The following is a 16,123-nucleotide window of genomic DNA, read 5'->3' as shown; positions in this document are numbered from 1 at the left end:
TGCTTTTTTGCAGTTGACTGCTTTTTTGCAGTTGTGTTTGGGACTGCTTTTTTGCAGTTGTGTTTGGGACTGCTTTTTTGCAGTTGTGTTTGGGACTGCTTTTTTGCAGTTGTGTTTGGGACTGCTTTTTTGCAGTTGTGTTTGGGGCTGCAGTTGTGTTTGGGATTTCTCGTTCCTTGCAGCAGCTTGTGGCACCACAGGCTCCTCGGTGCTTCCTCCTGTGTTTAACCCTTCCTCCCTCCCAGAGTGACCTGGTGTGGAGGGGATGAGGTCAGCTAGCAGTGACCCTGCCTCAGGCTGCCAGCATGGGCAAAGCCTGCCTTAGGGGCAGCAGTGTGCTGGCACTTGGCACTCTGGCAGCCCATGAGCAGCCCTGCTGGGGTGCTGAGCAGGACTGGGGGCTGCTCTGGGGCTGAGGGGTCAGCCCTGGAGCTGTGCTCTGAGTGGGCTCAGCTGTGGGGCTCTGGAGCCCAGCAGTGACCCTGGGAGCTCTGGAGCTCAGCAGTGATTCCTGTAGGAGCTCTGGAGCTCAGCAGTGACCCTGGGAGCTCTGGAGCTCAGCAATTACTCCTCTGGGAGTTCTGGAGCTCAGCAGTGAGCTCAGCAGTGAGCCCGGAGCTCAGCAGTGGCTCTTCTGGGAGCTCTGGAGCTCAGCAGTGACTCTGGGAGCTGTGGAGCTCAGCAGTGACTCTGGGAGGTGGATCAGCTCCCTAGCTGTGGAGCTCAGCAGTGGCTCCAGGAGCTCTGGAGCTCAGCAATGACTCCTCTGGGAGCTCTGGAGCTCAGCAGTGACTCCTCTGGCAGCTCCGGAGCTCAGCAGTGAGCCCAGAGCTCAGCAGTGAGCCCAGAGCTCAGCAGTGACTCCGGGAGCTCCAGAGCTCAGCAGTGACTCCAGGAGCTCCAGAGCTCAGCAGTGAGCCCGAGCTCAGCAGTGTCTCGGGAGCCGGCCCAGCTCCGGCGTGCCGTGCGTGTGTTGGGTGGTGGTGGTGGTCGTGGTGGTTGTGGTGGTCGTGGTGGTCGTGGTGGTCGTGGTGGCGGGTTTGGTTGATGCTCCACTAATCCGCATGCCTCTTTGCTGGTTCCTGTCCTAACAGGGGGTGTCGTTTGATCAAGCCAATAATCTGCTGATTGAACCTGCTCGCATTGAGGAGGAAGAGGTCTGTACCACTCCTACTGTTCTCTCTCTGCCAAAAATCATCCAGCCTGCTTGATTTGCTTCCCAGCCTCACCCGTTGTTGTAGGGGGACCTCTGATCTCTCTGGGTCAAGTGGCTTCTGGACCTGGCTGATCACAAACACGATGATTGTTTCCTCCTTGCTTTCCCCTTTTCCTCTTTTCCCAGCCTTGAGGTGAGAGTGGCTGCTGCAGAGCAGGAGTAAAAACCAAAGTTCAGTTCCTATTTGCTGTGTGTTGATGGAGAAGTGGAATTAAACAAATGGATATTTCTGGACGTGTGGGTAACCCTGGAGGAGCAGAGACCTCAAGAATCAGCCGAGTGCTGTGTAGTGACCCTTTGATAAAAGGAGGAGGGTCTGACCCTCTGATAAAAGGAGGAGGGTCTCACTCAGGGCACTGTGCCCCTGCCTGGGGGAAGAACTGGAGCCAGTGATTTGTGCATCTCCTGAAGCCTCCCCTGAATCCCTTCAAGGCAGCACCTGGAGGTGTCAGGAAGGTGGCACCTGAGGTCCCTGGCATGGGGATGGTGAGTGTGCTCAGGGTTCAAATCCTCTGGCTGCCTGCCTGCTCATCCTCTGGCTGTGAGCAGCTTCCTGTGTTTGTCTCCAGGTTTTCAGTGCCTGATCAGTGCCTGACCAGGGGACAGTACCTTTCTGCAGGCAGCTTTCCCAGGAGCTGCTGGAAGCAGAGTGCTGCTGCCACTGAGGAGAGGCAGGAGCAGCATCCCTGCTGACAGCTTGCATGGGGATTTCTCCTCTAGCACAGGCAGTACAGGGCCACCAGAGCCGTGTGCTGCCTGGGAGTGCTGGCTGGGGTGTCTCTGAGAACTTGGCTCTGCTGTTACCTCAGGTGTGAAACAGAGATTTTTATTGGTTTTGGAGTAATGCTTTCTAGGAGAGAGGTGATGAATCCTTTCCACCCAGGCAGAGCATGAGCTGGCCCAGGTGTGGTCCCCTGTTAGTGGAGCCTGAAGATTTCTCCATCTTTCTCCATCTCTAGGTCCCTGAAAACCACATTAGTATTTCTTGCATTTCTCTTCTGCATAATCTTCTGATCCTGGAGGTCTTTTCCAGCCTCTGTGATTCTGATTCCTGGTGTGGCTGGTGTGAGGCCCCAGGCTGGCTCTGGTGGCCCCTCAGCACAGTCCCCTTTGCACAGATCTGTTCCTGTACTGTGAGGAAAACGTGGCTGTGCAGCTCACAAGGAGCTGGAGATCTCCCAGACTGGTGGTCGTAGTCACCCAGGAGCAGACCAGCTTTGGGAAGTTGATTGGGAATGCTTGATTGTCCTGCAGCTCTGGGGAGTGCTCAGGGAGGAACCTTGCACAGGACCAGGCTGCTCCAAGCCTGACCAGCCTGTCCTTGGACACTTCCAAGTGGCATCTGCCTGCTGCCTCCAGGGATGGTTCCTTGGGAAGAATCACAGGATGATGGAGCTGAGCAGAGAGCCTGGTGCCCTTGAGCAGCAGGGTTTGAAGCTCATGACACTGCTGTCACATTCCTTATATAAATGTCATACAGCCCCGGGAGAGGGGGACTGCTGATTCCTCACTGTGCTCCTTATCCCTAACCACGGCTGTGGGCTGGAGACTGATCTTGTGGGAGCAGAACTGGAGAGACACCCAGCTTGTGCCAGCCCCCAGCGTGGGGCACACCCAGGTGCTCTTGGTGCCTACAGGGCTTGCTGCAGCAGAGGAATAACTTTGTTAGAGTGTGGGTATGCCTTCTTCTGCAGCAGAATAACTTTGTTAAAGGGTGGGATCCCCTCTGCTGTAGGAGAATAACTTTGTTAGAGTGTGGGTATGTCTTCTTCTGCAGCAGTGGAATAACTTTGTTAGAGTGTGGGTATGCCTTCTTCTGCAGCAGAGTAACTTTGTTAGAGTGTGGGATACTCTGTTCTGCAGCAGAATAACTTTGTTAGAGTGTGGGATACCCTGTTCTGCAGCAGAATAACTTTATTAAAGGGTGGGATCCCCTCTGCTGCAGGAGGACAGCTTGGTTGAAGTGTGGGATACCCTGTTCTGCATCAGAATAGCTTTGTTAGAGTGTGGGATACCCTGTTCTGCAGCAGAATAACTTCCTTGAGTGTGGGATCCCCTCTGCTGCAGCAGAATAACTTTGTTAAAGTGTAGGGTACCCAGCAGTGGATATCAGGTTCCAGGGCTGGCTCTTCCCAGGGTTTGGTCTCCGTCCCCCTGTGCCTTGCAGAGTGGCTGTGCTGGGGTATAGAGAGGCTCTGAGAGGAGGAAGGCAGCGTGTTGAGCACCTGTTTGATGGCACAAGGCACAAGGTTAGACCTGAGCTCTGTTTTCAGGTGGTTCTGATGGAGTAGCCTGGAAAGCTGCTGGGCAGGTTGCAGAGCAGTGGAAGCAGGGTCCCGAGGTTGCAGAGCAGTGGAAGGAGGGTCCCAAGGTTGCAGAGCAGTGGAAGCAGGGTCCCGAGGTTGCAGAGCAGTGGAAGCAGGGTCCCGAGGTTGCAGAGCAGTGGAAGGAGGGTCCCGAGGTTGCAGAGCAGTGGAAGCAGGGTCCCGAGGTTGCAGAGCAGTGGAAGGAGGGTCCCGAGGTTGCAGAGCAGTGGAAGCAGGGTCCCATGGTTGCAGAGCAGTGGAAGCAGGGTCCCGAGGTTGCAGAGCAGTGGAAGGAGGGTCTCAAGCTGCGTTTCAGTGCCCAGGGCTGCTCTGCTGTAGCAAAGGCTGGTGCCACATCCTTGGCTGGCCAGCCCTAGCCCGTGTCCTGCAGGTCCAGGAGCTGCACAGGGCTCTGTGCTGCCAAAGCTTCTGCTGCTGGGGGACACGGACGGGATTGTCTCTCGCTCTGCCCAGGGACAGAAGGAGCTGCCATTCCGCTCCCTGGCAAGGAGAGGAGGTTTCCAGAGCTGCTGGGTGTCTTCTTTGCTGCTGCTCAGGTGTCACATCCTGTTGCTCTGCAGTCAGGGAAGGAGCCTCATCCTGTGGAAACTGCTGAGGAGTGTCACCATTTGTGTTGGAATGCCTGCCTCAAACCTGGCACCAGTTAGGATTTGCCAGCAGCAGATGTGACAGCACAACCTGGTCCTGGTGCTGGAGCATCCCATGCTCAAAGGGTTCAGGTGTGGGAAGGCTCCACGGGGACTGGGGAGCACTGGGATGTGCTGGGAGCCATCCTGGGCTTCCTGGAGCATCCTGAGCCCAGGACTCAGCCTGCACAATACTGGGGGAGCACTGGAATGTGCTGGGAGCCATCCTGAGCTCAGCTGTGGAAAGGCCAGCACAGGGACTGGGACATGCTGGGAGCCATCCTGAGTTCAGGACTCACTGTGGAAAGGCCAGCACAGGGACTGGGGAGCACTGGGATGTGCTGGGAGCCATCCTGAGCTCAGGACTCACTGTGGAAAGGCCAGCACAGGGACTGGGACATGCTGGGATGTGCTGGGAGCCATCCTGAGTTCAGGACTCACTGTGGAAAGGCCGGCACAGGGACTGGGGAGCACTGGGATGTGCTGGGAGCCATCCTGGCTCTCTGCCTGGGGCTGCTCTTTGCTGCTGCACACGTGGAGCTCTTCCCCTTGCTCTGGTTTTGCATTTAGGGGGTGAGTGTGTGCTTCATCAGGGCACTGTCAGGCTTGGAATTATTACATAGAAAATTTGATTTTCCCACAATGTGACCCATAAATTTTAAACCCAAAAAAGTTTAATAAACCTCTTGTGTAGTGCAGGAGAGGTGACATCACCTGTGTTTGCTCACCTGGCTTGAGTGGAATATGACAGAGTGGAGTCTTTTTGATGTTAAAAAAAATACAAGACTCCCATTTCTCTTGTTTAATTTTTAAGATTATCAAAGTTCCTATTGAGTAAAAAAAAAAAAGTGCCACATTTTCTCCTTTAATTTGTCTGGCTTTTAATTTATTGCCATCAAAGTGTTTTTATGACCTTCTCCTACTGGGTTGAAGGGTCCTCAGTGTTTTTTATGGAATCATAGAGTGGCTTGGATTAGAAGGGACCTTTCAAATGTCACCCAGTGCCACCTCCTGCCATGGGCAGGGGCACCTTCCACTGTCCCAGGTTGTTCCCTGCCCTGTCCAGCCTGGCTCTGGACACTTCCAGGGATCCAGGGGCAGCCACAGCTGCTCTGGGCCATGTTCTGCCACCTGTCCAGGCCACGACCCTCTGGTTTGGAGGTGCCTTTGTGACCCTGAGGTGGGTTTGTGATCTCTACCTGTGAATGTGCAAGTTTTGTCTGATCCAGAGCTCTCTGGGGACCAAGGAGCAAAGCGTGGAATGGTTCTCACACAAATGCAGCCCCACCTGCAGTTCCCTTTGCCTGCTCCAAGAGTGGGGCAGGACCATTTTGGTTCTGCTCTGCCACGCAGTCATCTCGTTGGCTTCACAGAGAGAGGAGAAGGCAGCAGAAGAGGGACTGATGGAGAGAAAATGGCAATTTAAACACAGTGCTACAGCAAATGCAGTTCTCCCTTCTGCACTAGGCAGGTGCCCTGTGTGTAAGACAGGGGGCTTTGCTGCTTGGGGCCAGGGTTATGTACAGGAGTCAGGGATTACAGTAACCCCCACAGAAATCACGGGGCTGAAGCTTTTTCCTGCCCTGAAACTGGTCCCTGCCTGCTGCAGTGTGCTCTGACTGTCACTGGAGGAGGGCAGGAGCTCCCAGGCAGTTCCAACACATTGCAGAGGGAAACAATCCCCAGCCGGGGCACTGGCCAGACTGGGACAGGCTGGAAATTAGAGTTTAGCTGAAAAAGGGCTGTGCTCAACTCAGGAGCAGCACAGCTAAGTTTGCAGGGAAGATAACTGATGATTTGGAGGAAGTGCTGAAGTCAAATCTCCTACCAGGACTGGCAACCCAACACTGTGCTCTGGTTAATAAGTCAAACTTTTAATTAAATACAGCTTGTTTCATCCTGTTACACAGTGTGTGCACACACACAGATCCCTCCTCAGGGGAGAACCCCAGAACTTCTCCATATTTCTGCTTCTGGAGTGATTAGAACTTACTTTTAAAAACTTACTTTTAATCTGTCATTTGTTAAATCATTGTTTTCATTGTATTTTATCTTGTGCAATCTCTTCCCTGCTGGCTGACCCATTGCCTGCTTGTCTTTGGTGTAATTCTATGGAGACCAGTCCTGACTTCTTCCAGCCTTCCTTTTGCTGGGTTAGAGAAACCAAATTTCTCTGGTAAGAGGGATTTCCATTTATTCCCTGCCTTTTCTTTCACCTGGTCTGCCTGAGCTCAGGTTTGGTGACTACAGACAACATGAGAGAGTGTGTCCAGACCTTACTCCACTAAATTCCACACTTCTTTTTCCATTTCAGATATGGCAGTTCCTGCTCCTGGATGGGAATTTCTCTTTGTTCTTATTTTTATTACATCTTTAGCTTTTCTTCTGTATCCTTCAGGACTTGGGGAGGTTTGGCCTCCAAACAGGATGCACTTAGAGATGTCTCTGCCTGTTTGTTCTGAGGCAGGTGATGCCAGGTTTAGTGGAAGTTTTCCATGTATTCATTCCACTGTTCCTTGGATAAATGCTCTCCTCCTGCAAGGCCTGCCCTTAGCAGCACAGCATTGAAGTAGGTTTTAGGAGAGTTGTAAACTCCCCAGTCTTTATAGTCTTGTAATTCTGTATTAAATGATGGGTAAAAGGACGTTTAGAACAGTCTGAAACAGCTGGGCTGAGAAGAGTCTCAGTGGAATTTTATAGTGGAAAATATAGTGAAGAAAAAGGACTGCTCCAAGGATTTCACCACACAAGAAGGGTCAGTAAGAACAGGAATAAAAATTCTGTGCTGCTGAGGAGATGAAATGGAATGTGTTCTGGTGTTACCTGTTCCAGCTGAACCTGGTGTAGGTTTTTGTCCTGTTTCTGCTTCTGAAATGGTTTGAGGATTGGTAGCTTTGGACAGTGCTTTTTGCTTCTCTTTAAGCCTTTGAGTGTTTTCATTCCCAGAGAGACCCTGTCCTCTGCATTCCGTAGTTTGGCCAGGCCAGATCCTTGCAGGATTCTCTTCTTTTTCTGTCTCTGTGCCCGTGACAAAGCTGGCTCCCAACTGTGATAGGAAGGAAGTGCCAGCTTCCTAAGTCCCACTCTGTGTAGTTCATTAATGAGATAACTAATCCTGGAATCCCATTTTGTGTAGTTCATTAATGAAATAACTAATCCTGGAATCATAAGGCAGCCCAGGTTTAGAGGGGAAGGAGCCTTGGTGAGGCTCTCAGCAGCCAGCCTGTCACATCCAGGGATGTGACTCAGCACCTCCCCGTGGAGTTTGTCCCAGTGAAGGGCTGTTGTCACTGCAAACATTTCTTCCATGCCCCAAGATGAAATCAGACCTTTATATAGACACACAGCAGCACTCTGATCTGGATCTGGGTCTGCAGCCCTGGCACACAGCTGTCAGATGGGTCTCATATGATGTGTGAATATTCACGGAGCTGTAGGAACCTTGGGTTTTACTGATGCTTCAGATGTGACCGTATTCCATGTTTTAGAAGGCATCCTGGCTTCCTTCTTCCTTTGGAAAATGTCACTGTCCTCAGGTCTCCTGGGGAAGGGACGTGCAGGAGCAGAGCAGCACCCTGAGCATGGCAGGTCCCTGTCCCATCTGCTCCCAGGGCTGCTGTCCCTGGATCAGGGGCGGTGGCAGGTCCCTGTCCCCAGTGCTGCTGTCACAGTGGGGCTGTGGCAGTCACTGTCCCCAGATCAGGAGCTGTGGCTGTCCCTGTCCCTGTCCCCAGTGTTCCTGTCCCCAGTGGGGCTGTGGCAGTCCCTGTCCCCAGTCGGGCTGTGGCAGTCCCTGTCCCCAGTGGGGCTGTGACAGTCCCTGTCCCTCCTCCCAGTGTTCCTGTCCCCAGTGGGGCTGTGGCAGTCACTGTCCCTGTCCCCAGATCAGGAGCTGTGCCAGTCCCTGTCCCTGTCCCCAGTGCTGCTGTCCCCAGTGGGGCTGTGCCAGTCCCTGTCCCTGTTCCCAGTGGGGCTGTGCCAGTCCCTGTCCCTGTTCCCAGTGTTCCTGTTCCCAGTGGGGCTGTGGCAGTCACTGTTCCTGTCCCCAGATCAGGGGCTGTGCCAGTCCCTGTCCCCAGATCAGGGGCTGTGCCAGTCCCTGTCCCCAGATCAGGGGCTGTGGCAGTCACTGTCCCTGTCCCCAGATCAGGGGCTATGCCAGTCCCTGTCCCTGTTCCCAGTGCTGCTGTCAAAGGTCCCGTTTTTAGCTCTGTGCTTTGCTCTGTGTTTTGCTTTGCACTGGTTTTGTGGAGGTGCTCAGTGGGAAGTCAGTGAAGTGCTCAAACTCGTGTGCCCCGCATCTCTGCCCTCCTGATACCCTTTCCTTTGAAAACTAAACCCACTGGAACAGAGGAAGGAATAATATCAGAGCCAGGAAACCTCCAGCCCGCGTCCAGGGGCTGCTCTCCTGCCAGGGCTGCTTTTCCTTTGTGTTCCTTTTCCACTGTCTGGGGTTAATTTAGCTCTCAGCAGTCACACAGCAATCTCCCTTTTGCTCACTGTTATTTTCAGCCTGTCTCCTTGTCCCCATGAACTGTCACTGACCAAAGCCAGACAGATTTAGCTCTTCTCATCTTTCCTGGTGAATCAGTGCCTCCAGCTCCTGCTCTTCCCTGCCCCAGCTGTGTGCACCCAGGCTGAGCAGAATCCCAGTTATTTAGGTTAGAAAAGACCTCCCCAAGGCCATCGAGTTCAGCCTCTGACTGATCCACACTTTGTCACCAGCCCAGAGCCCTGAGTGCCACATCCAGTCATTCCCTGAACACCCCCAGGGATGGAGACTGCCGCCTCCCTGAGCAGCCCCTGCCAGTGCCTGGTGACCCTTTCTGGGAAGAAATTCTTCTTGATGTGCAGCCTAGACCTTGAGGCTCTGGTGTGACAGTTACAAATGATGTGTTGTGCCATATTACACTGACTGAACGTGTGTCAGAGTGCAGTGGCAGGAGCTGAGGGGCCCAGACCTCAGCAGGACAAAGGGATCCTTCCACTGGTGGGTGCTCAGCTCCTGCTGCTCCCTGGATCAAGGTTTCTGGGCTGTTCATGCCCGTGTATGCCATCCATGGAGATGCCATCCATGGTTTTGTCTGATCCTCTCCCATTCCTTTTATACATTTCAGTCCCACAGAATCTAGTGGCAATCAATTATTAGTTTGCTTGAGCTTTATATCAAAAAGCATTTTTTGAGCCTGCCGCTGATATTTCATTTGGTATCTTACTGAGTTCCGCTGAATATCCCTAATTCTTTTGTGATTACAAACATGGAATAATCATCTTCTATAAAGTTATGAAGGGCATGAGAAGATAAAAAGGGTCTGTCTCCCCCTCCTGAGTTGGAAGGCCCCCAGCCTCCCCTCATATGGAATTACTTCAATTCTGTCTGCTTTAGAGTAAAGCCACGCCTGACAGATCTTGGCAGAACCCAAATTCTTGTTTCTCTCCCGATGGTCCTACCTCGTTCTTGGCTTGTACACCACACACCTGTACCAGCCTTGGCTGAGGCCAGTGCCAGGTCTTGGGGTTCCATGTTTTGTCTGCTTAGTGAACCTTCACTTCATCAGCCAAGTCTGGAGTCCTCTCAGAATGAAGTAGTTTGGGTTTTGGGGGACTGGTTTTTATAGAATTCAGCTGTTTCTCATGAGAGCCATTTGTGTGCCTGCTAAGAGCCACATGTGTTCCTCAGGTACTCCTGGAGTGGTGTCTGGGTGAGGGTCACAGGAATCCTTCTGGGTCTCTCAGTCCATCTGCACAATGTCAGGGGTCTCGGGGTACAAAAAGCCCAGAATTTTGGAAATGCTCTATAGGCATCTCAGGCAAATGTTGGGACTCTTGAACACAAGTTGTCCAGCCCTTTTGATTTTTGAAAAGGTTGTTGATGGTATTTAATGGATTCTTCAGCTGCTGTTGAAGTGGGATCCCTCACCTTCACGTGGCACCTGTCCCTTGTCACACGTCTGTCCCACCATAAATCCAAATCATTTATTGCAGTGTGCATCTCCTGTGTCAGTATGACAGGCTCAAATAAATCTTTTGGGACGTGTAAATGCCAGCACTGGGCACTGAGAGTCAGGGAATCAGGTTGGAAAAGAATTGAAGATCAGCGAGTCCAGCCATCAACCCAGCACCAGCACCATGATCATCACTAAACCGTGTCCTCAGGTGCCATATCCACATGTTTTTTGAACACTTCCAGATTTAAGGACTCCACCCCTGTCCTGAGCAATCCATGTCAGGGCTGGACAGCCATTTACAGGAAGGAATTTTCCCAGTATCCCATCTAAACCACTCCTGGCACAACTTGAGACTGTTTGCCCTTGTCCTGTCCCTTGTTCCCTGGGAGCAGAGCCTCACCCCCACGTTGTTCCACCTTCCTGTCAGGGAGTTGTAGAGACTGAGGAGGTCCCTCCTGAGCCTCCTTTTCTCCAGCTGAGCCCCCTCAAGCTGCCTCAGCTGCTCCAGACCTTTCCCAGCTCTGTTCCTGTGTCTGGCCTTGCTGATGCCCCTCAATGTCTTTCTGGTTCTGAGGCCCCAGACTGACCCCAGCTGTGTGCATCCACATGTACAACCATTTATAAATGGATGCCTTTTCATCTTCTGGGTGTGAAGCCCTTGAGCCCCACTCCTGAGGGTGTGTTTGGAGGAAGAACTTGGATTTTCAGCAGCTCTGAGCTTTGTCCCTTGAGTGCTGTGGGTGCCATGGTTGGTGTCTGCCGTGCCCCTGGCAGGCTGCAGGAATCCTCAGTGGTGAGTTGCACAGCAGCAAATTGAGACTGTCCCAAACCTCCTGGGCAGCACCCAGGTGTGCAGTCTGTCCAGGTGTGCAGCAGCTCTGGTGTGTGCAGTTACTTCTGAAGGCTGGGAATTCCTGCAGGAGCAGAGGACTCTGTTAACAGAGAGGGCTGGGTGGGTGAGCTTCAGGGTCCCTTCCACCCAAACCATTCCATGGTTCCATGTTCAAAGACAGTTACACCAAAAGCCATGTGAGAGCTGGGTTGAGGTGGCCCCGGGACATGTTTGGTGTGTCCCCAAAGAGGCACAGGCAGGGCCAGAGGCAGCACTGAGGGCACAGAGTGGAACTGCTTCCCTGGCTCGTGTTTGATGCTTCTGATGGTGAATGGGAGCCCAGGGGGAAGGATGGCAGCTCAAAATGTGGCAGCTTTTCCAATTTCCTCGCTTTTCACTGGCACTGCAGCACTTCTGCTGCTCCTTGCTGTTCCTTGCTGAGGACCTGGGAGCATGGTGTGCTCTCCATGAAGGTTTGTGCTTTCTGCAGAGGGAGAAGCAGTGAGTTTTGGTGAGAAGCAGCACAGATCAGATCATCCGAGATGGGCTGTTCTTTTATTTGCAGGGTTCCCAGATGAAGGAAGGAAATTATGAATCTGACTCCATGTTCTTAGAAGGCTAATTTATTATTTTATGATCTATATTATATTAAAGAGTACTATACTAAACTGTACTAAAGAATACAGAAAGGATACAGACAGAAAGTTAAAAGATACTAATGAAAAACTTGTGACTCTTTCCAGAGCTTTGACACAGCTTGGCCCCAGCTGGCCAATAAGTTAAAATAATTCAGAGCAGAAACCAATGAAACAATCACTTGTTGGATAAACAATCTCCAACTACATTCCAAAGCAGCAAAACACAGGAGAAGCAAATGAGATAATATTGTTTTCTTTTTTTCTCTGAGCTTCTCAGGAGAGAAATCCTGGCAAAGGGATTTTTCTAGAAAATATGATGGTGCCAGGCTGTGGGTAGATCCCTGTCTTTGGGGGAAAAATACACAAAGAGTAAAATACTACCCAGTAAAGCCCATGGCAGGAGCAATGGCACGAAGGGAGCTGAGCTGCCCCTGCTGGGGCAGCTCTGTGCTGTGGTTTCAGTGGTTTTGGTGTGGTTTTGTGGCAGTCCAGGCAGCCCAAGAGCAGCCTTAGGAAAGAGGAGCTTGGGGGAACAAACAGCTTCAGGGTTTAGAGCCAGAAACAGCCTGAGCTGCAATGTGAAGGGCCATTCCAGGCTGCTGGATCCAGGTCCTTCTTCTTGAGGCTCATGTTCACATCAGACCTCAAACAAACATCCACCAACCTCACCACACTGGTTTTTGTGTGATTTCCTTGCGAGTTTGAAATCTTTTCAGCCTACGTGTATTTATATCTAATTCAAGCCCTTTTGCTGCAGTTGTCTCAGTATTTTTAATCTGGCCTTTTTTCTCCTTGGTGTTTTGCTTTTCAGTGTATGTTGATGAAAGTTCTTCCTCCTCAGGCCAGTTGGCTTTTCTGGCAGGTTTCCCCATAGTTTTAGACTGGTTTGCTGAATTTGTGAAATCCAGGGGGTGTGTGGCATATCTTTCTGTTAGTTTACAGCATCAGCTTCCCATGCAGCTGGAAGTGACTTTCTGTGACCAGTGGCATCAGGGAGTCCTCAGTTGTTGTCCAAAATCATGATCCTGTCCAATGGATTCAGGCACTGAGCAGACCTGGGAAATTCTGGGATCCTGCTCTTAGACCAGCCTGTGATCCCTGCCTGGAGCCCTGGTTTGCTGTCATTCCTGTGATCCCTGCTGAAGCCCTGGTTTGCTGTCATTCCTGTGATCCCTCTCTGAAGCCCTGGTTTGCTGTCATCCTTAGAAGCTTCTGTGTTGAATGTAGAATTACACAATTTCCTGATCACCAGCATCATCAATCCAGCTTCTGGCCCTGCACAGAACAACCGCAGAAATCCTCCCATGTGCCTGAGAGCATGGTCTGAGCACTCCCTGGACAATACAGATGTGAGTCTTCAGAGCATTTCTAGAGTCCCGTGAGTCTGGGTGGAAAAACATAGGTTTTGTAGTTAGCTCCTAATAGACATGGTCGTGCAAGAAACATTGTCTGGTCAGGAGCTGGTTTGAGTTGGGCTGTCTTGCTGCTGTCTCCTCACCACCCCATTTCTGTCTTACTTGGGTGTTCCAAAACTCGGAATTTTACTTAGTTTCTGGCTCTTGCACCAGAGACAGTGAAGTGATGGTAGGTTGTAGGAGTGTGCTTCTTGATGACAGAGTGACAGCACTATCCTTTGTCCTCCAAAAAAGGAAAGAAGCTCAGAAGTTTCTCTCAATGATTAGGTGAAAAGCCACCTCATAGGATCTCAAGGACTTCACTAAAAACTTGAGGGCATCTAATTAGATAGAAACTAAAAAGTCCTGCCTGAACAATCAGGTAGAAAAAGAAGAGAACAAAAGAACTAGGGGCTTTTGTGAGGTGTTTTTACCAGGAGCAGACCTCTGCACCTGGCTCGGGTTTTTCTGTTTGTTATTTTGCCTTTTATTAAACCTTTTTGTTTCTAACACTGCAACAGAAGTCATCCTGCTTAATTTATGACCCCAAAACAGTAGTTGAGCTATCCTTGGGTATATTATATTTCTTTCGAGAGCTTATGAGACCTAGCTCCGAAAATGAAAATATACTAGTAGGTCTGGGATCAGGGATTTTCCTGGGAAGATCCCTGAGTGTTCTGCTGTGCTGTTAGCTGGGCACCAGAGGACCTGGCAGAGCAGAGCAGAGCACCTCAGCTTGTTTCAGGTTTGGTTTTTGTTTCAACCTTAGCAGAATGTGGAGCTCCACAAGACGTTGGTTCAGTCATTGCAGAAATGAAAGAGGCTTGGGAGGGAAGTGTTAGGGAAGGTAATCTCCTGCTTCCTGTGCTGCCCATGCTGTGGCCATGTGCAGCTGACACTGACACTTGACATCTCTGCAGCAGCCTCTCTCCATCCTGGGCTTTGTTTCTAAAGAGGTGATTGGCAAGGAGGACAGCCAGCTTGGTTCTCTGGAGGAGTCTGTGCTCACTTCTGTCACTTAGCTCACCAGCCCCTTGGTCCTTGGCCCTGAGAGAGCCCTGTCTGTCCTGTTCCTTTCCCTGTGTCCTACCACGTGCTCCGTGTCTTCCTTCTCGTGACTGTGGCATTGGGAATGGTTCATGCTGGTGTCCTTAAAAGAAACAGCCTCAGCTGTTGGCAGTGGGCATGGCTGGGTGTGTGGAGGTGGGAGGCAGGAAGGAGAAGACTTGTGCATTGCTCAGCTGTGATCCTGAGCAGCCGGGGCAGAGGGAAGCAGAGCAGACGGGGTTTTTGGAGCTGTGTGTTGATTTCCATCAATACAACAAAGCCAAGTGTCCATCCAGAGTGTTCTGGACAAGGTGCCACCCTTGTCACTGCGCACTGCGCTGGGGTGGCCTGGAGTGCCTCAGTGGCTGCTGGAATTACACTCAAGGGGAGCCATGGCAGAGCCAGGCTGTGGTGTGAGCCTGTCCCTGTCCTGTGACCCAGTTCCAGCCCATGGCTGCCCAGTTTGCCTCGTGGTGGAATCCCCTCTGCTGTGTCCACTTGGGCAAGCTGACTGCTGGGCCAGGGCTCAGCTGTGGGAAGGGATTTGTGTGTTCCATGCGTTGTGGGGGTGCTGCCTCTGAGGCATGAGTGCCGTGGCTCACCCACAGGTGCCATGCCTCACTCACGGGTGCCACAACTCCCCCAGTGTGTCCCAGAGGTGTCCCAGCTCCCCCACAGGTGTCCCAGCAACCCCAGTGAGTCCCACAGGTGCCACAGCCCCCTCCCAGGTGCCACAGCTCCCCCAGTATGTCCCACAGGTGCCACAACTCCCCCAGTATGTCCCACATGTATCACAGCCCCCCCAGTGTGTCCCACAGGTGCCATGCCCCCCAGTGTGTCCCACAGATGCCACAGCCCCCCCCAGGTGCCAGGCCCCCCCAGTGCCAGAGGGTGACTCAGAGGTGCTGTTTCTCCTGAGCAGAGCTGTCCCCTGTGCCCTGACCCGTGCCCTGTCCCTTGTGCTTGCAGCTGACGCTGACCATCGTGCGGCAGACGGGGGGGCTGGGCATCAGCATCGCGGGGGGCAAGGGCTCCACGCCCTATAAGGGGGATGACGAGGTAAGGCCTGGGCCCTGCCACTGCTGGGGACTGCTTCTCCCAGCTGTGTCCCTCCGTGGGAGCTGTGGGGCCGGGTGGGAGCAGCCCTGGGTGCCCCCACGGGGGGCTTGGTGGGCTGGAGCAGACTCCTGCCCCTGAGCCAGGATGGTCTGAGCTGGAGCAGCCGTGGGAGCGGGGGGTTCCTCCCCAGCTGTGGGGCACAGGGTGTGGGGCTGCTCCCCACCTGGCCTCAGCTGCATCGTGTGATTCCAGTTCCACTGGAACAGGGTTAAGGGGTCGTTCCCTGGTCTTGTGTTTCACCTGAGACAGCCCTGCAGTGGGGTTCCTGTCCCACTCATCACCATGGGGCAGCCCTGCAGTGGGGTCCTGTCCCACTCATCACCTTGGGACATCCCTGCCGTGGGTTCCTGTCCCCCTGCTCACCTTGGGGAAGCCCTGCCGTGGGTTCCTGTCCCACTCATCACCTTAGGGCAGCCCTGCAGTGGGGTTCCTGTCCCTCTTGTCACCTTGGGGTAGTCCTGCCAGGGGGTTCTCGGCAGGAATGGGCTCTCCATAGAACAGAGGTTTTGTTTCCAGGGCATCTTCATTTCCCGTGTGTCTGAGGAGGGTCCTGCAGCTCGGGCAGGGGTCCGTGTTGGTGACAAGCTCCTGGAGGTAAGGACTGACTTCTGACAAAGCAAATGCTTCTGAGAGCTTGGAGGGGAGGTGTGAGGTGATTGGGAATGGACTAGCATCATAAGTGTTTTAGACCAAGTTAAGCATTAGGGATGTGTAAGAGCTAAACAAAATCCCTTTGGCTCAGAGATAGTTGTTTAATTCATGTTACCATGAATCTTTTGTTGCTTTATAAGCTCCTGCATTTACTCTGGTCCAGCTCTGAACTGTTGTGTGGCCCAGGTGGGAAGAAATACAATACAAGAATACAGTGATATTTATTCATTCACTGGGCAGAGCAAAAGTGAACCCTGTAAATAACTTCTTACGCAGGGAGCCAGCATGGGGATTGTTTGGGTGGGAAGGAACCTTAACATCTCAT

General features: G+C 52.4%; 1 protein-coding gene across 1 annotated transcript in view; it reads left to right on the top strand.

Annotated features, from left to right (window-relative positions):
* Nucleotides 1–16,123, top strand: part of SCRIB (scribble planar cell polarity protein) — a 90,859-nt gene that overhangs the window by 21,897 nt on the left and 52,839 nt on the right. Inside the window, exons 15-17 of the mRNA XM_041472260.1 lie at nt 1,095–1,157; nt 14,998–15,087; nt 15,664–15,741. Coding sequence (XP_041328194.1) covers nt 1,095–1,157; nt 14,998–15,087; nt 15,664–15,741 — 231 coding nt within the window. The remainder of the gene's footprint in view (nt 1–1,094; nt 1,158–14,997; nt 15,088–15,663; nt 15,742–16,123) is intronic.

The sequence above is a fragment of the Pyrgilauda ruficollis genome, unplaced genomic scaffold, assembly GCF_017590135.1.
Source record: "Pyrgilauda ruficollis isolate IOZ18807 unplaced genomic scaffold, ASM1759013v1 scaffold287, whole genome shotgun sequence".
In the NCBI taxonomy this organism is placed as follows: domain Eukaryota; kingdom Metazoa; phylum Chordata; class Aves; order Passeriformes; family Passeridae; genus Pyrgilauda; species Pyrgilauda ruficollis.
The sequence above is the reverse complement of the archived record's forward strand: the minus strand, read 5'-3'. Positions and strand labels throughout refer to the sequence as shown.